The 27,572-nt window shown below is 51.6% G+C and overlaps 1 protein-coding gene across 4 annotated transcripts in view; it reads left to right on the top strand.

Annotated features, from left to right (window-relative positions):
* The window catches only part of CCDC88C (coiled-coil domain containing 88C), a 145,568-nt gene extending 120,368 nt beyond the window's left edge, over nucleotides 1-25,200 (top strand). For 3 of the 4 annotated variants that reach the window (XM_054530411.2, XM_054530412.2, XM_054530413.2), the window contains 8 exons: nucleotides 2,696-2,841; nucleotides 5,673-5,762; nucleotides 7,411-7,649; nucleotides 13,392-13,580; nucleotides 15,386-15,454; nucleotides 17,621-17,689; nucleotides 18,665-18,954; nucleotides 22,877-25,200. In XM_054530411.2, coding sequence (XP_054386386.1) covers nucleotides 2,696-2,841; nucleotides 5,673-5,762; nucleotides 7,411-7,649; nucleotides 13,392-13,580; nucleotides 15,386-15,454; nucleotides 17,621-17,689; nucleotides 18,665-18,954; nucleotides 22,877-23,905 — 2,121 coding nt within the window. In that variant the 3' untranslated portion in view covers nucleotides 23,906-25,200. The other variant, XM_054530414.2, reaches the window with a different exon arrangement.
* Nucleotides 25,201-27,572: the final 2,372 nt, after the last annotated feature.

The following is a 27,572-nucleotide window of genomic DNA, read 5'->3' as shown; positions in this document are numbered from 1 at the left end:
TGCATCTCTTCAGTTCGGTAGTCACACTGTCCTAGAGAAGTGGTGTGAATTTGCTCCATTTTGGGGTGTGGCTGCCTCTGGGACGGAGCTCACTCAGGAGTCCCCGGCTTCCAGAGCCGTCCCTTCTAGTACACAAGGTTGGAAATGGCCTCAAGCAGCAAGACCCTCTCCAGATGAGATCTTAACAGACCCCAGCACATGGAAGGCTGGTGAGGCAGGTGTGGCAGGGAGGAGCACGTAGGACTCACTCCACCTCCTAGACAGCCCCAGGGACAGCCGGCACCTCAGGACAAGGTTTGCTCTTTTATTGAGAAACAGTCTCAGACACCTTTTGCCCAGACCCCTCAGTAGCCCTGTAAGACATCACAAATGAGGAAACTGAGGTGCAGGGTGCCAAGATGCCTTGTCATGGCCACCCACCCAGATCTCGTGATGCCCCCTGAGAATGAGAGACCCTGGGACCCTGAGGGCCCCACCAGGGGTGGAGGCAGGATGGAGGCAAAGGCCACGGCACTGCCTGTGGAATCCTCGCCCCCAGAGGCTGTGCTGTCACAGGCAGGTGCGTCAGGATCTTCCAGGAGGTTTCAGGTCAGGGGCTGCAGCGGAGGCCCCGTGGAAAAGGTCACACTTACGAAGTGAAGGACTGGCAAGAGCTGGACATGTGTGGTAGGCTTTGCATGGGAAGGACTGATTTGCACAGAAATGGACGGGGGTACTTTTTGGAAGATGCTGATGATTCACTCAGGGTGGAACACAGGTCATGAGAGGGGACGAGGGAAGGGCTGTGGCCGGGATGGTGGCTTTTGGGGAGGGATTCAGCGGAACTCCAGGTCCAGCACAAACCAGTCCCCCCAAACAGGCCACACATGGAAGCCACGTTTGTCTCCCTGGGCTGGAGGAGCAAAAGACCTCAAGCCGGGTGGCTTAAGCAGCAGAAGTGGGTTTCTCCCGGTTGGGAGGCTGGACGTCCATGATCCGTGAACCGGCTGGGCTGTTTTCTCCTAAGGCCTCTCCCTGGCTCGCAGGCAGTGCTCTTTTCTCTGTGCGGGCTCATTCCCAGTATCTGTGTCGAAATTTCCTTTTCTTCAAAGGACATCAGTCAGATTGGATCAGAGCCCCACCTCACGGCAGCTTTATTTTAACTTAATGGCCTCTTTATGGACCCTGTCTCCAAATGCAGTCCCATGCTAGGGACTGGGGCTTAGGGCTTCACTGTATGAATTTTGGGGACGTGGTTCACCCTGTGGCAGAAGCAAAGCAGCATGAGCGAAGTGATGAGAGGGGGTGGCTGTGCTCGGAGCCGTGCTCGCCGCCCCTCCCACCCCACCTCTCTCCAGGAGCCCATATGCCTTACATTGGGTTGGTTTGTTGCCTGGCATCTAATGAGGTGGAAGAGCAGCTCCCCCATCGTTCCTGGGATGCACTGGCCCTCAGGATCATGGACTTGGGCTGAAGGGCGGGGCCTAGCCGGCTTGGTTCCCTGGGACCCCCTCCTCTGGCCACACAGGGTCTTTCCATTGGGCCAAAGCTGAGTTTCCAGGGATGGCCTTTCACCCTGCAGACCGCTGACTTGCCACGTTTGTGACGTGCCTGACTCCCAAGCCTCGTGCAGTTCTCTACACTGGGGAGACTAATGCTTTATTATGGTATTTGTTTTAATTGTTGCCCAAGCAATATAGCGGTGGCAATCACAGAAGTATTTTTAGTGAAAAAATGCCACAGCTTCACCTCCTTTTCCCTTCCAGTTCTTCTCACTGTATGCATAAATTATGTATAATTATATTAAAAACAGGTAGAATTTTGGTTTTTCTCTTAATGTTGAAGTCAAAGTTAGAATTGCTAATGGGGTGAAGAGGAGGAGACAGCCTGTGTTTCCCACCTCCGGTGTACCAGGCATTTTGCTGTGTTCTCCTCTATGTTACTCAATCCTTACGGTGGCCCCACGAGCCCATCCTCCTTTCTCATAGTTGCGCATTGGAATCCAAAGCCTGTGATTTTCCCATTGTACCCCAGTCATACTCTATAACAGAAGTTGGCAGACTTCAGGCCAGGCGCAGTGGCTCACGCCTGTAATCCCAGCACTTTGGGAGGCTGAAGTGATTGGATCACCTGAGGTCAGGAGTTCGAGACCAGCCTGGCCAACATGATGAAACCCCCGTCTCTACTAAAAATACAAAAAAACAGCTGGGTGTGGTGGCAGGCACCTGTAATCCCAGCTGAGACTCAGGAGGCTGAGGCAGGAGAACTGGTTGAACCCGGGAGGTGGAGGTTGCAGTGAGCCGAGATCATGCCACTCCACTCCAGCCTGGGCAACAAGAGCAAAACTCCGTCTCAAAACAAACAGAGGAAAACATTATTGATGAGATTTTTCATATTCTTTTTATTTGTATTAAGCCTTCAAAATCTGTTGTGTATTTTGCACTTGTGCATCATGATTGGTACTAGCTGCATTTTACTGCTCAGTAGCCACGTTGCCAGGGACATCTGGAACATCTGGATTGGACAGTGCAGCTGCAAAGGGAACTCAGCCATTCCCACGTTTTTGGCCGTTTGGCCCTTTCCGAGTTTCCACTGGCATAGACTATACTGCGTTGAACATCTTTGTGCAGTGGCTTTCTTCCTTTGGGAGCTAGGTTCCCAGCAGTGGGAACACCGGGTCACGTGGTGTCTGAGACGCTGTTGGTCTGTGTTCTAGCTGCTCTCCCGTCTCAAGGGGAACTTGGAGGAAGAAAATCATCACCTCCTGAGCCAGATCCAGCTGTTGAGCCAGCAGAACCAGATGCTTCTGGAGCAGAACATGGAGAACAAGGAGCAGTACCATGAGGAGCAGAAGCAGTACATGTAAGCAGGGAGTCCCTGAACCCCTCTCCGCACCCTCACCACAGCTGCAGGTCCTCAGTCTCTGGAGGTCCTGGCTTCCCATGCAGAGAGGAGCCCCTGTGCCCATTGGGATCCTGAGGGCAGGGCACAGACTGATCACCAACACGGACTGCCCTTAGTTTCCTGGAATGTTCTCAGTTTCTAGAATTCTCAGTTGGCTTTTGTTTGCTCTTTCAGAGGTGCTTTCCACCACCAGAAGCTTCTTTTCTCTGCTTCTAGAATTAAATTCACTTGAAAAAATCATGAGAACACTGAAGTATCTCAAGGGGGAGAATTCAAACTGAAGGCTGGGAATGAGTGCTGTGCACCTGCCTGTGTCCCCCTGGATGGAGGGAAGTGGGCTTGGTGGGCCCTGTGAGGTGCACAGAACAAGTTCCCTGGTAGCCAGGAACCAGTAGGGGGAGGTAAGATGTGAACAGAGCTTTGTCCATTACCAGCCAGATGTGAATGGTTACATGAAGCATGGAAAAAAACATAGAGGGAGTTGAAGTCCACAGCTACCCTGGGGGGTCTGGGGGAGGCCCACAGGAGGTGGGCCATGGCAGGCGAGGGGACAGGAGGTGGGCTGTGGCAGGCGAGGGGACAGGAAGGTGGACCGTGGCAGGTGAGGGGACAGGAAGGTGGACCGTGGCAGGTGAGGGGACAGGAAGGTGAGCTGTGGCAGGCAAGGGGACAGGAAGGTGGGCCGTGGCAGGCGAGGGGACAGGAAGGTGAGCTGTGGCAGGTGAGGACGGGAAGGTGGGCCATGGCAGGTGAGGGGACAGGAAGGTTGGCCGTGGCAGGTGAGGATGGGAAGGTGGGCTGTGGCAGGTGAGGGGACAAGAAGGTGAGCCGTGGCAGGTGAGGACGGGAAGGTGAGCTGTGGCAGGTGGTCTAAGTGCGGGGAATGTGCAGGGGGCATCCAGAGAGAAGGCTGGAAAAGGAGGTGGGCGCTCAGCTGTGGTAGCTTCCATGTCCAGCTAAAGATGTTGGATTCCTGGAGTTGTTTTGGAAGGGATACTAGTCTGGCGGGGCCAGGGAAGCTTCCAGAAATAGAAGGCAAGAGGACGAACCTTGGTGCCAGGAATCTCGTGGTTCAGAAGTCGAGGAATCAAGAATCTAGTGTGGTTTCTGGATCCTAGCCATGGTGGTTGGGCTGTCCTTCCACGTGATCGGGAATGGCTGGTATTGGCGTCCGGGCAGGCATTGGTGTGCTGGCATCAGTGTGGGGAAGGCAAGAAGGGACGTGCTTGTGGTGGGACGTGGTCACTGTGGCCACAGTGAACACTGGTGTGCTGTCCCAGCTCTCTGATGTAACGATGCTCCTTTGTTATTCTGTCGGCTTCACCTACGTGTCTAGGGCTGGCGTGCCACCTTGGGGAGGATGGTTTGTATGTAAAAGCACGCTATAATTATGGGGTGGAAATGACCCTGAAGTTGGCCCTCTATAATCCCAGTGATAAAAATCACCAGCAGAGGTTGGGCAGGTGCTAACTGGAAGAAGTATAGGAGCACTCAGGGGGATTATTTGATGACGTTTTTGCATTAGACAGTGTCTACTCCAGGCCAGCGGGTTGGCAGGCTTCCTGGGGCCTGCTCTGGGCCCTGGAGTTTGTGTGAGTCTGTGGGGCCAACCCCAGCCATGAAGTACTCAAGGCTTAAGGCTCAGCAGCACGGCCGTGAGCACAGAACACCAGCACACAGATGTCAAGTCAGGGGACTGGGAGCGGAGCGTGGCTGGGGTCACTTGTTACAGGGGCTCACCTCATCGTGAGCTCTTGGGATAGCCCTCATCTGGGGCAGGACCTTGGCAGCTTCGAGAATGAGCTGTTACCTCTCATGTAAGGCCTCGTTTTCAGACGAGGAAGCCAAGGGTCTGGGCTCTCAAGACCACCCAGCGCTGAGGCATGAGTGGGCAACAGAACTCAGTACCATGGGCAGCGTGGCTCCGAAGGCACTGTGGATGCAGCCCCGTGACTCCCTAAGTGCAAACAGAAACTTTCTGTTTGTATGAGGAAGGCCAAGGTCTCCCCGGTAAGCAGAGGTGCCTGAGCCCGCCCAAGATTCAAGAGATACCTCTTTGGTCCCTGGCAGAGTTTTTGAAAAGTGGCCCAATTTCCAATATTTAGAAATCAGGAAATTTGGCTTCATCATCTGGGCATCTGGTGTCTTGGGAAGTCCGCCCCGCCGTGCCCTGGTTCAGTCCCCTGCGGCAGTGGGGTCTGCCGGAGTTGGCAGCACAGGAGCTCACTGCAGTCCCCACCAGGGCCCCTGGTTTCTCCAGCCCTGCTGTGCTCATTAACTTCTCTTTCTGGCCCCTGAAAGCTTCTCAGTTTGCTTCTGAGTGGGAATGGGCCTGAGTCAGGCATCTGACTTTGCTGAGCTGACTTTTTCAACCTCACTGCCCAGGTGTTGTTAATATGTACCCCCCGAACCCCGCCCCCTCACCACTGCGGGGTAGGTTCTCCCTGACCCCGGGAGCATCCCACGTCTTGAACAACCTGGAAGGAGAATCCTTGCGTCTTCCGAGCATGAGTTTTCAGATTGTTAGAAGTTGGCTGCCTTGAGCTCGCTCACGGCTGGGTCCCAGGGGCTTCAGTAAATCTCAGGGTCATAGAGCTCCCCGAACCCATGGCACATGCCTCCATTCACATGTTCCAAACTCAGTGGCCATGACAGTGATGAGCACCCTCATCTCAATCCTGGAAAAATACCAGCCCCGGGTACACAAGGTTGCAGGCTGGGCCGATGAGTAAATTCACTTGTTTGATTTAAAACTGGATGGATAGGTTTTCTTTCTCCTGTATTCACAGAGACAAATTAAATGCCTTACGAAGACACAAGGAAAAGCTGGAAGAAAAAATCATGGATCAATACAAGTTCTATGATCCTCCTCCAAAGAAGTGAGTTGATTTAAGTGTAGTGACATAAAGACAGAACTTAAAAGCTTCCTTTTCTGTGCACAGGGTGAAAGCAGTCATCTAGGGCAGGCCCCGCACCATCCACTGTGTAGCGGATCACCTGTGCACAGATGTCTCCCACATCAGAGAGAGTTTAGAATCCTTTCAGCCTGCCTCTGTACTCTAGCTTGTCCTGTGAGGGGTGGCCAATGTCTGGTGACCCCGGTGAGACACAGGCTTCATTTAGCTATGAGCCTTTTTAAGGGGGCAGAGCATCCGTGGTCCTGGAGTCACTCAAGCAGGATGGCAGGGCTGTCTTGTCAGGTTTTTGTCTCAGGATTAAACATGACGTGGACACCCATGTTCCTGTTTTGGAGAGGATGCTTGGGCAGCACACTTGACCCAGCCCCCATGGTCTTCAAATGTGGGAACCTTTTGACCTTATGCAGATTTTTATGGATCCACAGAACCTCAGGGTGGCTTCATGGACATGTCTCTTCCCAGAGAGCAGCAGCTCCCGCCGAGTGGAGCTGGCCCAGCCTAGCAGTGCTGCCCCTTGTCCATGGCCTGAGCCCCAGGAATTGTCCCTTCAGATTGTCCTGGCCCAGCCTTGAAGTCAGAATCACTGCAAATCCCTTGAGGTGTCTGGGAATCCAGAACCACAGAATTTCCGAACCTCAGTCTGTTTTTGGTTTTTGTGTGTGTGCTTATTGTTTTGTTTTGTTTTGTTTTCTGAGACGGAGTCTCACTGTGACATGCAGGTTGGAGTGCAATGGCACAGTCTCAGTTCACTGCAACCTCCGTTTCTCAGGTTGAAGCCGTCCTCCTGCCTCATCCTCCCAAGTAGCTGGGATTACAGGCATGCGCCACCACGCCCAGCTAATTTTCGTATTTTTAGTAGAGATGGGGTTTCACCATGTTGGCCAGGCTGGTCTCGACCTCCTGACCTCAAGTGATCCACCCACCTCAGCCTCCCAAAGTGCTGGGGTTACAGGCGTGAACCACCATGCCTGGCCCAGAAGCTCGGTCTGAATCGTCTGTTTGACACAGTAATTGAAGCCAAGATGAGAAACTGGAGTGATAATATAAATAGGTGCTGTAGTTGGGGTGAGAGCCCAGGCGGGGTTCTCTTCATGTCACACCAGGATGCCCTCGGTGTCCAGCTCGCTGTGATGTTATTGCTTACTCTTTAAATGCACTGATTTTTAATCAAACAGCCTGCTCTCCTCTGCCCTCTCCCCCTCACCCAGATTACTCAGTGCCAGGGAGGAGTCAAGGGAATGCCAGCTTATTTCACTGATTATTAACTTTAGCAGAAAATGAGATTCATGGAAATGGCTTTTTGACAGAAAAATTGCCAACTAAATTAAGCATGGCATCACTTCCTTCATCCTGGGAAGCTAGAGTCGAGTTCTGTCACGATGCACGTGCTTCTACCATCCCCAGCCCTGTGCCAAACTGAGAATTAGGTTCTAGCTCCTGAGCCCCAAATATGATTACCATGGTCATGAGCGTCACTGTCCTGAACCCCACGTGAGTGGCCGAGCTTCCCAGACTGGGGAAGAACATCCCAGCCCATGTTAGGGAACCAGGGACCCCCTGGGGTTGTGTGGGAGGGCTGGCTATGTCCTAAACATCTACTTCTAACCAGGAAGAACCACTGGATTGGAGCCAAAGCCTTAGTCAAACTCATCAAACCAAAGAAAGAGGGTTCGAGGGAACGCTTAAAATCCACCGTGGACAGCCCTCCCTGGCAGCTGGAGTCTTCAGACCCCGCCTCGCCGGCGGCCTCTCAGCCGCTCAGATCACAGGCCGAGAACCCCGACACCCCCGCACTTGGCTCCAACTGTGCAGAAGAGCGCGACGCCCACAACGGGTCTGCGGGGAAAGGTAGGGGCGGCCGCCCTGGCCGTGGTCGGGTGAGGAAGGGGGTGTCCTGAAGGGTCCCGCGCTGGTGGCTGTGCACACGTGTGCAGGAACATGCCGGGGGTGGGTGACTGCACGTGCGCCTTCTGCTTAGGTGTGTTACGAGCCAAGTAGAAATTCAGCGTGGTGACCGTTTTGTCCCATAATGCTTTTGTTATTTTATTTTTTATATATATATATATATTTTTTTTTGAGACAGAGTTTCATTCTTGTTGCCCAGGCTGGAGTGCAGTGGCGTGATCTCAGCTCACTGCAAGCTCTGCCTCCCGGGTTCAAGTGATTCTCCTGCCTCAGCCTCCTACGTAGCTGGGATTATAGGCGCCCACCACCAGGTCTGGCTAATTTTTTGTATTTTTAGTAGAGACGGGGTTTCACCACGTTGGCCAGGCTGGTCTCGAACTCCTAACCTCAAGTGATCCACCCGCCTCAGCCTCCCAAACTGTTGGGATTACAGGCGTGAGCCACCACGCCCAGCCACTTTTGTTATTTTAGAACGAAAAGCATCGTTCATCACATAGCTGGGCAGATACTGGAATATCCAAAGCTGACATTCGTGCAGGTACCACAGAGACAAGTGAGGTAGCTTATTTTGGGCTCCCTCATATGTGCCAAAGATTTGTAGTAAGCTGCTTTGTGCAGGGAGATCCCAGGTGCACTCAACACGTTCTCCATGTATATAAGACCTCCCGAAAGCCTTGGGTGGTTTCATCTGTTACCACTTTGAAAGGTGGGTTAGGACTTCTTCAGCCTGATCTGGCCTTGTGTCCCACCAGCCATAGGACACACTGTGCCTTTTCCCTCAGGGCTGTCCTTTGGAGTTTGGCAGAGGTTCTGAGACAAGAACAGGATTTCTCGTCGTGTATGCTGTATTTCATCAACTCTCAGGAGCCGTGAAAGCTGCACAGTTACTTTATATACCACGAGGCAATCAAACGGTACAGGGCCCCCACTTCGAATTTTTATTACGCTCTTGTTGAAAGAGCTTTTCTAAATAAGAATTTGATTTTTGTACACACACGTAAGGAAACTAGGAGCAAGATGAGTTGGTTATGACCATGTCAGTTTTGTCACCGTGGCCACCTGGCCAGTGGTGACTGAGACATCATTGAAATTGCCTCCTAATTTCCAGGATGTTAAAGGTGTCTTAGAATCGATTAGACACAGCATTTACCTTACACATTGTTAAATTTTCAGCTTTACCTTTAAATATCATTTTGGGGAGATTATTTATCCCAGGCCTGCACCCCGAGTCATTTAAATTTTTACAAAGGACACCAGGACTTTCTGAAAACCCAGCCTATGCCTGAGACCCATGGGGTGTTGGAGGCGGAGGATATAACACTGAAGACCAGCGACAGGCTACCCTCTGAGTGTGGTGTGTGCACAAGCCTTTCAGGGGGCACATTCACAAGTACCTGTTGTGTCCCCTTCAGATGCAAAAAAAAGACCTGGTGCAGTGGCTCATGCCTATAATCCCAGCACTTTGAGGGGCCAAGGCAGGAGGATCACTTGAGGCCAGGAGTTTGGGACCAGCCTGGGCAACACAAGGAAACCCCCATCTCTACCAAAAAAAAAATATTTTTTTTATTTAGCCAGGTGTGGTGGCATGTACCTGTAGTCTCAGCTGCTCAGTAGACTTGAGTCCAGGAGGTCGCGGCTGCAGTGAGCTATGGTCATATCACTGTACTTCAGCCTGGGCGATAGAGTGACACCCCATCTCTAACAAAAATAATGTTCACGCACATTGTTCAGGGACTAACACACTGTCATTCTTTATGGGGATAAGATTAGATAGAGTCAGCACCGTAAGACAGGGTGAGAAAAAGAAAAAAATTAGAGGCCTGACATGCAAGTAAATGAGAAGCTTAACTTTTTTTAATCTAGAGGGGTTCTGTTGCCTCAGGTTTTTATATTGGCTCCTGTTTAATTTTTGAACATTTGTCATCTCAACTTGTATTACTCTTTAAGTGGAATTAATTAACTATAATCAGTCTGAGTTAGGAAAACTTTCAGAGAAAAAAATGCTTGACTGGTCCAAAGTGATCCGTGAGCCAGCAGGTCCATAACCATGATCACGATCACTAGCAGCCACCATGTCTTGGGTGCTCTCTCTGGGCCCAGCACCCTTTAACTACTTTATGTGCTTTATGCATCTCATTGAATCCTAACGACCCTGTTGAGGCAGGTGGAAGTGGCCTACCCTGTGTAGAGGTGAGAAAGTGAGGCTCAGCAGTGGGAAACACTTGCTTTGGGTAAGTGGGACCTAAACGCAGGTCAACCGCACTCTGGAGCCTGAGCTCTTTTTTTTTTTTTTGGTCATTGAGTTCTCACTTTAATGTTGTACATTAATTAAGTATATAAAGGTTAGTAAAGTGGGCAAGTTAAACCTGAGCTCTTAACTGCATGCACTTAACTGCACGGACTGTCTCCAGTTAAAGCTCTTTGGGTCCCTGAAGATGCCGAACAAGAGCTTAGCCCTGAAACGGCCACAAGGACACCAACCTTGAAGAAGTTGGTCCCTTATTCTCTGGTGTGAGCCACTGTGGCCACCAGGTGGTGCTGTGGAGGAAGAAATAATGGAAATCCTGGTATCAACTTTAATCTTACATCAGAAATCGGTTAGGTCGATTAATGTTACTATAAGACATGTTTAGGAAGTTAGCCCAATTGTCTGCTTTGTTAAGACACTAAAGGCTAAGGAGTGGAGGATTGGAGTGGAGGATGTATATAGAAGATCTAAAAGGAAATCATGGTTCTTGGTGTTGAAGGGTTTTTTTTAGTATGCAAAGGAGGTATTTAAATTATTTTAAAACTCATCCTGCCAAAAGATTATTTTAGAGATACAAAATCATTAGTGAATATTTCAGGTAGAGTATTTGATTACAGTGCCCTGAAACGGATCATTGAGTGTTCCCAAGGTCTTTGAGTGGAAACGGGAGGATTGTGTGAGCTGAGCTGTTAGGGACCCCGTCATTAAAATGGATGAGTAAGAGAAGTTGAGCCCTAAATTAATAAGCTTTCGTGTTTGATAATTTGGCACACTGAAACTGAAAAATCATCTAGACCATTGGCTCCTTGGGCAGTATGTAATTCTCCTCACACGCTGAGGAAATAAATTGTTGGCGTTCAGGTGCCTTTAAATTAATTGAGTCAGAGCACAGATGATTACCGAGCCCTGATTCTGGTCTTGAGTACTGTGTACTGTTTTCATCTTTCCTGGGCAAGACGGGATTCTGATTTCTTAAGTACATTTAGCTAATTTCGATTCATTTGTCATTATTGTTCATTTCATTTATTTGTGTTTTCTTTTTCCTTCCTCCTTTGGGTTATCCGATTGATAACAATTTAGCACCTCCGCGCAAAAAGAGTCCCTTTTTGAAAAGCAAAAACAAGGACAAAGACAAGTCTCCAACGACCCACCCAGCTCTCTCTAAACGCCTGCGGTTCTGGTCTTCCTCCGACATCCCATCCTCTCCTAACGAGCCTCTCTCTTTCTCTGACATTGGAGATTTCTAATCCCTTTCCTTTATCATGTGTCTGCATTGTGTACCCTCCTTCATTTCCGAAACTCAAACAAACAAAAAAAGCCAGCGTCTAAAAGGCCAGATGGCCGATAGCGGACCCCTCCTCCTGCCCCCAATTTCAAGCTTAAAGTAGCCATCGTGGATTCCGATTTCAAAATAGAAGATGAGTTGTCACACTCCCTGGACTGTTTCTTCAGCACAACACAGTTTTAGGGGGAGCCTCAGGATATACGTGCACATGTCCTTGGGCCAGGATGTCCGTACTAAGTAAGTCGAGTGGCCGTGCCCCTCTCCCGTCTCTTGCACCTGCGAGCTTATGTTTTGCCCGTGTGTCAAGCAGCACTGGCGGGTGGTTGCTGCACTTCCTAAAATGTACAGCCTCTGTCAAGTGAGGGTTTTTTTTAAGACTCATTTTTAAGCAGCTAAATTTAAAACTGCTGCCCTTTTCTCCTCTTCCTTTGTCAGAGCACTGAGTTGTGGGCCTTTTCCGGTAAGGCCCTTATAAAATGTGTTCTGTTTTGAAGGATTGATTGCTCCATTCAGGCATTTTGACTAATTGGATTGATTTTGCCCAGACAGAGTTCAGCCCAGAGTGAAGTTTTATGACTGTGCTGTGGTTTTATGACATCTTGGATGCTGAAGTTAAAACAGCAGGAGACAGAAAGAACATCAGCACACAAATCATGCCTCGAGCAAGGGAAAATGCCAGCCGGCCAGCTAGGCCATTACCTATGGAGCATTTCCTGTCTCTAGCCATCCCTGTACCATCTCCGTTATTTTTGTCATATCCTGATACCGTCTATGATTACCTACAAAAATATGATTACCTACATGTTTTCCCTTACATTGATTCACAGTTTGAGTTAAATATATTAAAAGGAAAGATTAGTATCAGTCCTGTAAGTGGAAAACACAAGTATCATCATAAAAACAAGGTAATCGTAAGAATAAACACATAACTACTAAAATACGAGAGTTGGTTAATGTGCCACTGACTTCATCTCATGAGCCTCACTCTGGGAACCCTGGGCTGCCATGGCACCGGGTCCTCCAGACCTGTCTTCCGCGCATGCTGTTGGAATTGTGCTTTCTCTGTCTGCTGCTCATGCTAACTGTTCACTCATCTCCGCCTCCCTTGTGGATCCTAATTTTAGCTTCACCTGTAGGATGATCTGTCCCAATTCATTCCACCTGTCCCGATTCATTCCACCTGTCCCAATTCAGGCAGACTTGAATCTTGCTTCTCATCAGGGTTATCTTTGAAAATCCAAATTTCCCTTTGATTTCAAATCATCAGCTCTGGGCACTTAAAACTGCACAGTGAGCCCAGACTTTGAGTGGCTGGGAGGGCAGACAGCTTGATGGGTGGAGAAGCCGAACCACAACAGCAAGTCCTGGCTCTGGGTCCATGCCATCAGGGCACACAGAGTGGGATGCTCTGCAAAGTGCTTTGTCAGCTCTTAGGAATGACAGCCATGTTCATTTTTATCTTGTGTTGGGGGAGCCTGTCCTCTTCCTGTAGGGTAGTTGGTTTTATGGGCTGTTTTTCTTTTATGATTTTATATATGTTGTTATTTAATTTTGACCAGAGTTTATGTTCATGGTAGAAAAGTTAGAGATTTCAGAAAAGCACAAGATACAAGGTAAAAATTTTCTTGCAGTTAGTCTCACCATGCAGAGATTAAGGCTTCCCTTTTTGAAAAAAACAGAATATTGTGAGGTTAGCAATAAACTTCTATTTGAAGTCCTTAGTGAGTCCAGTCAGCAGGACCTTCGGATCCTCAGCTACAGGCCTGGATCCTTGGAAGTCAGGGATTGGAGTTCCGGACAGTGTTACACAGGAGATGTGTCCTAGAGTGAATATGTGTGACTTTTACCAACAGTTTATCCTCTCAGGGGCTCCCTTTGTCTCCTCCCAGCCTCTCAGGGCTGGCAGTATGACCCCAGCATTAGAGCCAGAGCCATCCTCGTGGGGCCTCCGACACCCGCCTGAAGCCAAGCCCTCTTGCCCCCACCTGCCCCACCAGGCCCCATTGAAGTCGCAGTCCGAGAGCTGTGGCAGCCCCGCTTTTGTCTCTGTGGTCCTCGTGCCCTGCTGCCCTGCTTCTAGGCCATGGTGTGGTTTCCCAGCCTGGGCATAGGACTTGGCAGCCTCATTTCTCAATGTCCTCTTCTGCCTCAGGCCCTGGGGATCTAAAACCAAAGCGAGGCTCCCCACACAGAGGCAGCCTTGACCGCACAGATGCCTCCACCGATCTGGCCATGAGGTCCTGGCCCTCGGAGCTGGGCTCCCGGACCTGCTCAACTTCAGCCACCACTGCAGCCCCTTCCAGCTCCACCCCCATCACCCGGCACCCAGGCCGCACCAAAGGTGAGTCGCGGGCCCTTCCAGAGCCATGGGCGTCGGGCCTAGTGTCCTTCCTGAAGACCCCAGGCTCTCGGAAATCAGAGGGGTCGCTCTCCCTCTCAGTCTGAGAGGTGGTGAGCAGAGGGGTGAGGCTGCTGACAGGTTTTGGTGGCACAGATGCAGCTGTGCTTACCAGCCAAGGACTTTGGGCAGGAAACCCTCCAGAGGCCCAACTGCAATGGGGACTCAGAACCCATTGCCACCACCGGCATTCAGGAAGTGAAGGCACCAAATAGCTCCAGAAGGGAGGTGAAGGTGGGCTGAGAACCAGAGTTTGGGCTAAAACCAGGCAACTGCCATTGCCCTACCTTGGTAAAAGTTTGGGGTTTTTTTCTCGAGAGAAAATAAATTATATATTTTAAATTAGTGTGTGTGTGTATGTGTATTTTAAATTTTTTGTAGAGATGTGGTCTCATCATGTTGCCCAGGCTGGTCTCAACCTCCTGGCCTCAAGCAATGCTCTTGCCTTGGCCCTCTAAAGTGCTGGGAATACAGGTGTTGAGCCACTACACCTGGCCAAGAAAGGATAGAGTCTCTGAACTGGAAGTTCACTGACACAGTTGAGGCAGGTGTCCTGTATTGAAAACAAACGGGTTCAGTGAAGGATTTAGGAACTCCCTGTCTCCAGGGTGCCGGGAGTTCACATCTTTAGGCATGAGATTAAAATATTCTTTGAGTAATCTCATTAGCTTGAGAGAGTCCCAGCAGAATGGCTCAGTCAGATCTTGCCAGGTGACACTCAAATCAGAGATAAGAGAAATGATTGCACCTAAGAAACAAGAACAGGATGCTATAAAAAAGCAACAGGGAAGGGCGAAGCATTTGGAAATTTAAAATATGCAAAGAGAAAGGAAGAGATAATGCTTAAAACTGAAAAGGGCATTCCCCTTATAATTTAAGAGATAGGAAAATATCCAAAGAAACAGCTGAAGGAGTTGAAAGTGATTGCCTCTGGGGTGTTGGAAGTCTGACAGAGCAAGAAGGGGTTAATTTGCATAAATAAACCCACCCACCTGACTCTTGAAGCCATGGGCATGCGGAACCTTGAGTCTGAACAACAAAGCAACAGAGACGGGGTCCTGACCTCAAGGGACCCTCGCACTCCAGATATCTGTTGCAGGTGGGCATGTCACCATCTCCAAAATGGAGACCCTGTTGTCATTTTGGAGGGGATCCAGGGTCTGCTCTCAGGTAGAAACTAGCAGGATTGAGACGTGGGGCATTTTCCAGTCCTCAGGGAAAAGCCGAATGCTTGATGGCCGATGGATCCCAGGTCTGTTTCTGGTCAGGAGCTGTTAGTGCAAGGGTTAGTCCCCAGGAATTCAGCCTCTCCCCTCAAGGAGTAGATTCTGATTTTGCCTCTTTTTCTTCCTTCTTCCTCCTGCCACCTGAAGACAACTTGATTGCTGAAAGCGAATTGCTCTCAGGGCTGGCCTCTGAGACTGGAAAGGATTCCCCAGGATACTCAATATTCAGCTCTTTTTATATCATCCTTAGGCCAGAACACGCCTTTGGTCCACACGTCCCAGCCACAGCAGAGGTGGAAGTGTGATTTAAAGGGGATGGGAATCGGGAGTGTCAGGGTTGTCCCAGCAGGAGAAATAGTGGAGGGGTAGGAGAGGCAGGTCCCAAAGGCAGCATCTGCATTCCACTCCCTCATCCCCAAGAACTGGAGCTACTGGGATCCGGATGCCAGGCGAGGTGGCGGGGTTCCCTGTGGATGAGGCATGTTCTGTAACCGTGACTCACCAGCCTTATTTTCACCTTAGGCTATAACTCAGATGACAACCTCTGTGAACCATCCCTGGAGTTTGAGGTCCCCAACCACAGGCAGTACGGTGAGTAGGGAGGGTGCTGTGTCCTCCAGCCTGGGTTTCCAGACTGGTTTTTATCCACGGTACCTTTCCTTTAAGCTGAGTCCTATAGGGGAGTCCAACACCAAATGAAGGTTGAAATGGGGGACCCATTCTTCCTTCCCCTCCCCAGGGGGCTGAGTGTGTAGCTTCTACTTATATACCTCCAGTGGTGGGGAATTCGCTACTTCCCAAGCATCACAGTTCTGGAAGCACTGACCTCTCCTTTTCATGCCTTCAAGCGACCCTTCCAGGCTGGCCAGGAAGTTCCAGTGGCCCAGGTGGGGAGTGTTCATTTCAAGAAGGTCCCTTACTGTCCTCACTTGGCTGCAGTTGCCCATAGTAGCTCTGAGGTGTATTTAGTCTTGGAAATTGTTAGAAGCACTTGTCATTTGATTCGGGCATGTTATAAATTTCTGCAGAAGGGAGACAGTAAACAGTACCTGCCTTCTCAAAAATCAAAAGCTGCCTTGGTTTAATTTTTGAAAAGCAACCCTAGAAGGGTGAGAAAATAATCCTAAAAAGACCCCTCAAAGTTTACATCGATTTCGGTTTACTTGTGAAAGGCTCGGTAAGTGTAGGAGCTGGCATCACCTCCTTCCCCTATCCACGGTCTAAAAAGCTTGATGATGTTGACATTCTTACAGTCTTCTACTTGAGTAAAGAACTGTAATGAAACAATTGAATGAACGGGAGTCTTACATCTTTACGCTGAGTGGAGGCTAATCCAACAAAAGAAATCTGCCTCATGTGCTGGGTGCATCTCCCTGAGCAGCCAGGTTTGCGATCAGTCAGCTAACCGTAGGAGCTTTTTTCATAAATGTTCTGTTTCCTCTAGCTTCTTTTAGGAAAAAGAAGGGAAAAGGATTTGCGTTGCAATACTTAAATAAACAATGGTGCTTTCGGGCTGTTGATTGCTATCACGGTGTCCTTATACTGAAATTTACTTATTTTTTAAAGAGAGATGTGCATTTGTTTATTTCACATTTTCACTGCTCAGGGAGGGGACCAATTCTGTTTTTAGGCTATTCGTTATCACCAAGTATGTTTTTGGCTCAGTTTCAAACATGTTTGTTAACAGGTGTTTTCTGGACATCTGCTGTTTGCAGAGCACCTCAGCCCTTGGAACCAGGTGCCCTGTGGACCCAGGAAACCTGAGTGAACTTGCCTTTGTGGCACAGCGAGCAGAGGAACCCCAGGTGTCTCTTCTGCAGGCTCCTGAGGTGGCTCAGCTCAGCACCTGCTGGATGCTGGGGGTGGCAGGGACAACTGAAATGCCATCCCTGCCACGGGGGTTCATAGCACAGCAGCATAGACACGTTTGCTCTCGAGATAGGGCCGCTGGAGGAGCGGCTCAGGAGAGGCATGTGGGCCCTGGAAGGGATGGCCTGCCCTCTGTAGGGAATGGTGCCAGCCTTCCTGAAAGTCTGCAGTGGGGTGGCATGGCAGAGCCACACTCAGGCAAGCACCTATTGTGGCCAGGTGGGCAGGTGCCCTCAGCACCATAAACCTTGATTTTTTTCCTTTGGGGCAGATGTAAATTTTGAGGCAAATGACAAAAAGAAGCTGAAGAACAGCAAATATCCAGGAGAAGGGAGCACCCCTTTCCTTCCCAGGCCCCTGGCACCTGCTCCCTGTGGGTCCCCTGATGTGACACCTCCCTGGTTACAGGTGCACGCACTTACATGTGCGCACACATAGCCCTGAACAGCCCTCATCTCTCTTCCCGTGGCCTCGGCTGAGGCTGTCCACATGTGTTCCAGAAAGCTCTTTGCAGTAATAGAGGAGGGCCTCCCGCAACCTCAACCTCTGGTTCACCCAGCGCAGCCTTTTTTTGTCTGCCCTCTATACTGGCGTTCTGTGTGAGATTTCCTTTGTGAAGTTGTTTGAAGCTACAGCCCCAGGCCTCATAAATGTAGATAAGCAGAGTTATCATCTGTTGATGGCTACTTGTGCTGTGCCCAGCACTCCGTTGGTGAAGCGAGGCTTCCTCACTGGAGTGCAGAGGGAGTCCCAGAGTTCCTCCTTCCTGAGAGCGTTGGGCTTAGCTTTGGCACAGGATTGTTTTAGTGCATAGTTTTTCTCAGATGGCTAATCTGGGATATACCTGGTCATTGTTTTTTTAATTTTAACACTGCCATTTCCTTTCAGTGTCGCGGCCAAGTAGCTTAGAGAGCAGTAGAAACACATCCAGCAACAGCTCACCTCTTAACCTAAAAGGTAAGTGTTGTGCTTCTGTGTACTTTTAAAAATTGATTTGGGCCAGGCACAGTGGCTCAAGCCTATAATCAGCACTTTGGGAGGCCCAAGCAGGTGGATCGCTTGAGCCCAGGAGTTAGAAACCAGCCTGGGAAACATGGCGAAACCCCATCTTTACAAAAAATAAAAAACTAGCCAGGCATGGTGGCACATGCCTGTGGTCCCAGCTACTCAGGAGGCTGAGGTGGGAGGCTCGCTTGAGCCTGGGAGGTGAAGGTTGTAGTGGGCTGTGATCATGCTACTGCATTCCAGTCTGGAAAACAGAAATGAGACCCTATCTCAGGAAAAAAAAAAAAAAAAGTGTATTTGGTGGTTTCGCTCTGGGCTCATATTATTATAAATTTTGAAATACATGACTAGGGGTTCCAAATGCATTCTGACGCATTCAGAGGACACACAGTCCAGTTTCAGGCACAGGCTGGGAGTTGGAATGGGTTGGGGTTCAGCTCCCTTCTCCCCCGAGCAGCACTGAGAATGCAGGCATGGCACAGGTCCCGAGACTCATTTACTTCATCTGAAGAATGGGGAGAGTAACCCTAGTTCCATTCCCCTGTGGCCACAGAACAAATGTGGAGGATTTTGATTCTTGGAACATGTATGGTTTGTGTTAGGCACAGAATGTGGTCTTTCTTCATGAACCTTCCCTGTGCATTTAGCCATGAGCGAGCGCTGACAAGGGCAGTGCCTTACAGCCAGTAATAACTTAAACTTCAGCAGAAGCTTTCCACTTTTATCTCAAGCTATTTTGTTTTTAAAGCCAAAGTGAAATTCAAAAGGAGTCCAGACTTTCAGCCTGGTGGGAGGAAGCCCTGGGTTTTCAGGCAAGGGTTTTACTCTGATAGTTTGAAGTGGGCAAAGGCAGCACGAAGCCTCTAGAAGCCACCAGAGGGCTGCCAAGACTGATGAGGGTCCTCTGTCTCCTGCCCTGACACCCAGGCTCCTCCGAGCAGCTCCATGGCCGGTCCGAGAGTTTCAGCAGCGAAGACCTGATCCCCAGCAGGGACCTGGCCACTCTGCCCCGGGAGGCCAGCACACCGGGATGCAACGCCCTTGGCCGCCACGAGTACCCCTTGCCTTGGAACGGGCCTCTCCCACAGGAGGGTGCCCAGAAGAGGGGCACAGCCCCTCCGCACGTCGGAGTGCGGCCCTGCTCAGCCTCCCCCAGCAGTGAGATGGTCACCTTGGAGGAGTTCCTGGAGGAGAGCAACCGCAGCTCCCCCACCCATGTGAGTGATCTGGACGCAGACTTGGCCTGTCTCTCTTCCCTCTCTGTCTCTTCCTAGCTCAGGATCATAGCTGCAGAAAGGGATGGGGTGGGGGTGGCGTGGCCTAGGCACAGGACTGGCTTGGACATGAGAGGCTGACTAGAGCACTAGCTGGCAAGTCACCGCAAGCCAGCCGCCAGCCCCTGACCCTGGAGGCTGCTCTCCCCTGGGTCTGGGAAGTGAGCTGGCAGAGCTTGTGGCCGGCACCAAGGGCGCGTGGCCAGCACCTGACTTACAGGGCTAGGATCTCACACTGGGTTTCATGGCAGAGCTCTGAGTACCCGCTTCCCCTGCATTTTCTCCAGCAGGGGTTGGCAAACTTTTAAGGACCTTGAAAGGGCCAGAGAGGAATGATTTTAGGCTTTCTGGGCCTCACAGTCTCTGTTGTAGCTACTCAATTCTGCCACATTCGAGAAAGCAGACACTTGATCCTATGTCAATAGATGGACATGGCTGACATCCAATAAAGCTTTACTTATGGACACTGACATTTGAATTTCATATGATTTTCGCATGTTGTGAAATACATTTTTACAAAATTTCTTTTTGACCAATTAAAAATGTAGCAATTGGCCGGGTGCAGTGGCTCACGCCTGTAATCCCAGCCTTTGGGAGGCCAATGTGGGCAGATCACCTGAGTCCAGGAGTTTGAGACCAGCTTGGCCACCATCTCTACAAAAAATACACCCGTCTCTACAAAAGATAAGCAGAGTTGTAGAGACATCCGTCTCTACAAAAAATACAAAAATTAGCCAGGCATTGTGGCAGGCGCCTTTAATCCCAACTACTCGGGAGGCTGAGGCAGGAGAATCATTTGAAACCGGGAGGCAGAGGTTGCAGTGAGCTGAGATTGCACCACTGCACTCCATCATGAGCGACAGAGCGAGACTCTGTCTCAAGAAAAAATAAAATAAAAATAAAAATGTAGCAACTATTCTCACCTTACAGGATGTACAAAAACAGGCGGCTAGCTAGATTTGGCCCCAGCTCTGCAGCTCCTCACCCTAAACACTGCCTGTTGACAACCTCCTGCCACCTCTGTAGGTCTTCGTTTAGCTTTTTTGAAGCTGCACATACATCTTTAAAGTGCTCTGAATTTTGTCACGTGAGCTGTTGGGTTACTGAGTGAAGTTCATTGTCCGCAATTGAGCCCTTTTGAGGATTCTTAAAACTTCAGGCTTTTTCAGTCTTTCCGTCTCATTCCCCTTAAAGAAATACATTTGGATTTTGTCTAGCTCTCTGGTAAACCCTGTGACCTGCATTACTAGGGCACAGTGACGCAGAAAAGAAAGTGTGTGTTTGGTAGATATTTATTGAGCACCTACTGTCTTATGTTAAGCAGTATGCATGATGCCTGCTCTTGAAAAGCAAAGCAAACCAGTTCAGCAGCAGATTTTCTTTGCCTCCATGTGCTGTGCCCAGCCTTGCAGTTGACACGAGAGAAATATAAAACATGGCCCTGCCTTCCTTCATTTAAATATTTCTCTCTCCCAAGCACTTACTCTGTGCAAGGAGCTGGAGAAGCCAAAGCTGGAGAAAAACAAAGGAGGGCCTGCCCTCGAGAAGTTAGTGGTCTAATGTTGTGGTTCTCAAACTCAGGCGTGCGTTTGAATCGTCTGGGGGCCTTGCCAGACCGCAGAACCCATCCCCTGAGTTTCTGAATCAATGGGTCTGAGGTTGGGCTCGCTGAGAATTTGCATCTTTATAAATTCCAGATAATGGTCTTGCGGCTGGGTAGGCACCATGGTTTAAGAACCACTGGTCTAGGCCTGTCATCCCAGCACTTTGGGAGGCTGAGGTGGGTGGATCACTTGAGGTCAGGCGTTCGAGACCAGCCTGGCCAACATAGTGAAACCCCATCTCTACTAAAGATACAAAAATTAGCTGGGTCATGGTGGCAGATCCCTGTGATCCCAGCTACTCGGGAGGTTGAGGCAGGAGAATCTGTTGAACCTGAGAGGCTCAGGTTGCAGTGAACCGAGATTGTGCCACTGCACTCCAGCCTGGGCAACACAGTGAGACTCTGTCTCCAAAAAAAGAAAAAAGAACTGCTGGTCTAATGGACTGAAGAAGAACACTCCAGAAATTGGGGGGCTGGGGGGCCTACAGCTGGAAGGCTTTCCTTCTCAGTCTTTTTTTGTTATATGCCCCTTATGATGCTTTTCTTTCCCTTTGGAGATCTGGCAGGCAGGTCCTGAGCAAGGAGTGGGACCCCTCCCTGCTCAGCTCAGACTCGTCCTCACAGTCCCCATTCCCTATGCCCTGTACTGTTACCTTTCCATTTTTAGCTTAAATGAGACCAAAACAGTCTGGCTGTAGCAGTTTCTGTTGAAAGCTGATGGCTGGCATGCAGCGAGCCAGCCCCCTCTGTCTGCCTGGGATATTTAACCCCCTACCCCTGACACACCTGACTTCCCTCCTGGTACCCCTGACACACAAGGCCCCTAATGTACACAGGGGCTTCCCATTCCAGGGAAATGACAACCGTATGCCCACCGCGCCCCCACTCTCTGGGCGTCGATGATGCAGGGAGGGCGTGTCACAAGATGGGGCTCCCTGTGTGGCCAGGAAGGGTGGGTATCAAAGGCTCTGAGGTGTGCAGGGAGGAGTCTGGTGGAATGGAAAGCAGCTCTGGAGTAAGGCAGCCACAGGCTTTCATCTGGGTCTACCTCTCTCTGGACGCATGGCCTGCCAAACCTCCGTGACCTGTTTCTTTACCTTGACACAGCCTTTCAACAACCTTGCAAGGTCATTTTGAGAATTAAATGAGTTTCTTTGCAATTATACATGTGGTTCCCAGAACAGCACATGGCCCCACAGGTGATGAAAGGTACCTGTGGATATCATGGGTCTTACTGGACGCCCACCCAAGATGTGTAGTGTCAAACTACATAAAACAGCAGATGCATCTCTGTCCAGTGGCACCATGTCCAGATGTTTGTGTGGGACAGGAGTTGCTGGCAGGTGCAGATGGCTCCTGAGCTACCAACCCGCCTTCAGGCTGACACCTGCCGGCCTCTCATCCCCCATGAGCTGACTTCTCTTCCTCTTCATCCATGTCAGCCTCAGGAGAAGCTGTGCTTGCAGAAGGCTGCAGTTCCCTGAGGGGGCCATAGACCCTTGCCTCCGTGGTTCTGCCTATTCCCAAGGTAGTGGCAAATGACACCTGCTCCCTGGGCAGGGGAAGCACAGCCCAGGCGGCAGCTTAGCAGGGACAGCGTGGTGGCTGGGCCTTCCCGGTGTCTTCATTTCCCTGTGCAGCCCCACCATTCCCCCTTCTGGACCCTTGCGGACCCCATTTGTACCTCTCTGTCCCCCGCACCCTCTCTCTTTTCTCGGGCCCTTCTGCCTCTTCTCTTTCTCGGGCCCAGAGAGAGGTCTGAGTGGCAGTGAAGGTTCCGGCGTTTCAAGAGCTGCTCTTGTTCCTCTTGCTCTCGGTGGCGCAAGGTGAAGTCCTTATGATGTCCCGGGGTGACCGGGGAAGGAAGGCCCTGCTCACATCCGCCAGGGTTCTAGTTCCTGCTGTGCTTGGTGGAAACCAGACAGACCGAAGCAGTCGGCTGTAGTCAAGGTTTCTGGGAAACTTACTCACTTTGTAGGAAGTCATTTCCCTCTCTGGGTCCGTTTCCTTATCTGTAAAGTTAGGGGGCTGCCTGGGGGGAATCTGGGGTTCTCTCCTGGTGGTCCCATGCTGCCTCAGCCACCCTCACTGTCCTGCCCAGGGCTGGTGTGTGGCAGGGGCAGCACATGTGCCTCGGGAAAGGCAGGCAGGAACTGCAGTCCCAGCCCCGTGGGCTGCTCGGGGGCGTCCTGGGCAGGAGGAGGCTCCGAGGACCCGCCCAACCTTCATGCCCACCTCCAACCTTCACTCTCTTCCCCGTAGGACACTCCCAGTTGCCGGGATGACCTGCTGAGCGACTACTTCCGAAAGGCCAGCGATCCCCCAGCCAGCGGAGGCCAACCAGGACCACCTGCCAAGAAAGAAGGGGCCAAGATGCTCACCAACTTTGTGGCCCCCACCGTCAAAATGGCCGCCCCCACCTCGGAGGGGAGGCCGCTGAAGCCCGGGCAGTACGTAAAGCCAAACTTCAGACTGACTGAGGCCGAGGCCCCACCCAGCGTGGCCCCGAGACAGGCCCAGCCTCCCCAGAGCCTGTCTCTGGGCAGACCCCGGCAGGGTGCGGTGCCCCCCGCTTCCCATGCACCTGCCAGCCGCAGTGCCTCCTTGAGCCGGGCCTTCAGCCTGGCCTCAGCTGACCTTCTCCGGGCCAGCGGGCCAGAGGCCTGTAAACAGGAGTCCCCTCAGAAGCTGGGGGCTCCTGAGGCCTTAGGGGGCAGAGAGACAGGCAGCCACACCTTGCAAAGCCCCGCACCCCCAAGCTCCCACAGCCTGGCCCGGGAGCGGACCCCACTTGTGGGAAAGGCTGGCAGCTCCTGTCAGGGCCCAGGTCCCCGCAGCCGGCCGCTGGACACGAGGCACTTCTCCCTGGCTCCTCCAAAGGAGGAGAGGCTGGCCCCCCTGCATCAGTCTGCCACAGCCCCCGCCATTGCCACTGCAGGTGCTGGTGCTGCTGCTGCTGGCAGTGGCAGCAACTCCCAGCTCCCGCACTTCTCACCTGCTGCAGCCCCGGCTGCCAGGACCAAGCCCAAGGCGCCCCCACGCTCAGGGGAGGTGGCCACCATCGCCCCTGTCCGGGCAGGGCTCAGCCTCTCAGAGGGAGACGGGGTCCCGGGGCAGGGCTGCAGTGAGGGGCTCCCGGCCAAGAGCCCAGGTCGGTCTCCTGATTTGGCTCCCCACCCCAGCCGGGGCCCCGAGGACTGCAGTCGAGGGAGCGTCTCAAAGAGCAGTCCAGCCTCCCCGGAGCCCGGCGGGGACCCGCAGACCGTGTGGTATGAGTACGGCTGCGTGTGACTGTCTCGTGGTTGAGCTTGCAAACCTGAAAAGTACTGACGCGCCTTCCGACTCACGGCCTTTTCTCCTGCTTGCCTGCGGTGCCAGGAAAGGGTTTGGAATGAGGAAAGGGGTTCCCACGCATTTCTGCTGTTTGTTCTGTGAATGGAAACACTGTGCCAAGCCCCGAGAGGATTACGCTTCCAGGTGTGTAACGTGTCTTCTGTGTCTGCCGCTTCCAGCAGCTGATATCTTTGGAACAAATCCACGTCAGCATGGGGACCAATTAGGATGCAATGACAAACTGACTTCCCCCAAAGCAGACACTACTCCAGTATGTCCCAGTAGAACACTCATTTGCAATGTGTTGAGCTCCGTTAAGCACACACACACTCACACAACAGGCTCACGAGGCTCAGGCCTGGCGGGTCGAAAAGCCCACTCCCTCTCCCAAAGGCCACTGGATCCCAGGAGAAGCCCAGACTGGCGATACTACAAAGGTCTCCAGGGCCTGGCAGACCCCAGAGTCAGGCCTGCTGTGAAAAAGTGAGAGTGCTGCTGTTCATTCCTGGGGTTCCAAGCACTTCCCTTTACCCCAGGACCCACGGCAGCCTGCAGGGCAGCTGGCGGTGGCCTTGGCCATTTGCCTCCAGCCTCCAGCTGGCTCCTGAGCTGTGCACCAGGGGGTTTGGGGACCACACAGGCACCTGCCTTCCTAGATTTCCCTGGCTCACTTTTCTGCAAACACTGGATCTGCCAGGCCTGGGGATTGGGGGGCAGGACAGAGGCCCCCATCCAGCCCCCTCCAGGCCAGTGTGCACAGTGCACTGAGGAGCACCTGCACAGAGCGAGGTGCAAGCTCGATGTGTAACCTGGCTGCGGCACCCGACATCCCCGGTCTCGGGGTGTTGATTTATTTCTGAATAACTTTTTGGGTATAGAAACCAATTTTTTTTTAATATATGACATGTATATGTACACACTCATGTGAAATATGTATACTTTGGGGGGATCTATTTATGTTCCAGTGGGAGTCACTCTCTTCTGTCGGGAATCTTATCTGCTGCTTTGTGTCTTTGGTCAGATTCCTGACAATTTAGTTTCCTGTTGTAAAGGTGCTTTTCCTGGGGTGAACTAAACCTATTGATTTTTTTTTTAAGATTTTTTTTTCCTTTTGATTTAATATACTGAGAAAGAAATGGGAGACTTTTGAATGTTAACAAGATCCATTTTAGGAGTGTTTGGGGTTGTGTATTAAATAGCCATTCGTTCTGGAACTCAAGGACAGGATTGTAATAAAATGGAATGGAACCGAAGTGCGTTCTGGCTTTCCTCACTGCACATTTTTAGCATTGGGTGGGCCCCTGGGGACTTGGGGCTCCCTGCCCCTCCCTCTGCGCCCCTCCCTCTGCACCCCTTCCTCTGCGCCCCTCCACCCCTCCCTCCACGCCTCTCCACCCCTCCCTCCCTCCCTCTGCGCCCCTCCACCCCTCCCTCCACGCCTCTCCACCCCTCCCTCCCTCCCTCTGTGCCCCTCCACCCCTCCCTCTGCACCCCTCCCCATGCGCCCCTCCCCCTGCGCCCTTCCCCCGCGCCCCTCCCCGTGCACCCCGGGGACCCTTCCTCCACAGTTGGAATCCACCACTTTCCTTGCCACTAGGTGGGGGAAGCTGTTAACACGTGCAACCAGAGACAGATGTGAAGGACAAAGATTTCCTGTAAGGTGACAGCTTTCCACCCCTCCGCAGGTGTGTTTAAGTTGGCATCAATTGAATCCTATTTTATTTGTTTTTCTAATGGATCACCACCACCACAGGGGGCATGCAATGGGCTGGAGACCAGTCTGGGCAACATAGCAAGACATTGTCTACAAAAGAGAGAAAAATTAGCCAGGTGTGGTGGTGTATACCTGCAGTCCCAGCTACTTGGGAGGCTGAAGACAGAGGATCCCTTAAGCCCAGGGATGTCGAGGCTGCAGTGAGCACTGATGGTGCCACTGCACTCTAGCCTGGGAGACAGTGAGGCCCTGTCTCAAAAAAAAATAATAAAATAGCGGGGTGTGGTGGTGTGCACCTGTAGTACCAGCCACTAGGGAGGCTGAGGCGGGAGGATCACTTGAGCCCCAGCAGTCGAGGCTGCAGTGAACCAGGACTTGTGCCTCTGCACTCCAGCCTGGGCGACACAGCAAGACCCCATCTCAAAAATAGTTGAAGAATCCCATTTTGCTATGGCGTTCGTCTCATGTCGTGACAGGAGCTCAGCCTGAAGGGGCTCCTTATGATTTTCCCAAGGCTACTCAACCAGTAAATGCTGGATCTGGAATGTGGACCTTAGGGGCCGAAGATACTGAAATCGGATGCATGGTGGGGAGGAGGAAGAGAGGGAAGGAGGAGGCATGAAAATGGCCACGCCTGACCAAGGTTCTTCTGATGTTTTTCTGTCCAGCTGCCACCTCAGTGTCTCCTTCCTTCCCACCAAGCCTATTTTTTGGCTCTCTCCTCTTGCCTCCTTGCCCGTTCTCCCCGAGGCTCTGCAATCTGTCCTTGTATCTGGCCACTCCGCAGAAACTGCCATCCATGCTGTTTTGAGCCAGACTGAGCGGTGGCCACCCGCAGTCTTCATCTTGTGTGGCCTTTGCAATACTTGACAGCTGGCCAGGCACTTCTTGGCACCTTAGCCTCTGCTGCACGCTTCTTTGTCCCTCTGGGACAGCTCTGTGCTGCCTGCTCCTTCGTCCCTTCATTCATCCCTCCCGGGGACATCAGGGCTGCGGGCAGAGCCCTGGATTCTGCCTCCACCACTCTCCTGTCATGCATTCCCCCTTCAGGCCTGACCCTACCCTCCCTACAAAGGGAGCGCTTGTGGAGGTGACCTCCAGCCCAGCATCTCCCGACCTTCAGGCCGGGACTGCTGCTCTCATCAACCCAGCTCCCCTGTTCCCAGGACCATCTCTGCAGCCTCGGGAGCCTGAGATTCGAGCTGGCTCTAATCTCCTTTCCTCACATCCCACATTTCACAGGTCACATCCTGGACCTGAGGGTGGGGCAGGAATCTGGGCTGCTCCCCTCTGCCGGCTGTCTCTGCCCTAGGTCACACCCTCCAGCCGACTGGTCCCGCTGCCTCAGGCTCTCCCCCTACTCCTCCATCCACTCCAGCTGGCTTTTGGTCCCATTGGTCCCGTGGGAGAGCTCCTGCCAAGGTCGCTAATCCAGAGGCAACTTCTCAGCCCTCGTCACTTCTCAGGAGGTGCCCTGACTCGGGGGACCTTCCTATTTAGAACACTCCCCGCCACATTGGCCACACTTGTGAGCAGCGCGAGGTCAGGCATAACCAGGTCCACACACTTGTGTGTCTTTCCACAAGGTCAGACTTTTATTGACGCTGTTTCTTTTCTTTCTTTCTTTCTTTCTTTCTTTTTTTTTTTTTTTTGAGACAGAGTTTCGCTTTTGTTACCCAGGCTGGAGTGCAATGGCGCAGTCTCAGCTCACTGCATCCTCCACCTCCCGGGTTCAAGCGATTCTCCTGCCTCAGCCTCCTGAGTAGCTGGGATTACAGGTGCCCACCACCATGCCTGGCTAATTTTTGTATTTTTAGTAGAGATGGGGTTTCACCATTTTGGCCAGGATGGTCTCGATCTCCTGACTTCAGGTGATCTGCCCACCTCGGCCTCCCAAAGTGCTAGGATTAC

The sequence above is a fragment of the Pongo abelii genome, chromosome 15, assembly GCF_028885655.2.
Source record: "Pongo abelii isolate AG06213 chromosome 15, NHGRI_mPonAbe1-v2.0_pri, whole genome shotgun sequence".
Taxonomy (NCBI): Eukaryota; Metazoa; Chordata; class Mammalia; order Primates; family Hominidae; genus Pongo; species Pongo abelii.
This window is presented reverse-complemented; position numbering and strand designations above follow the sequence as displayed.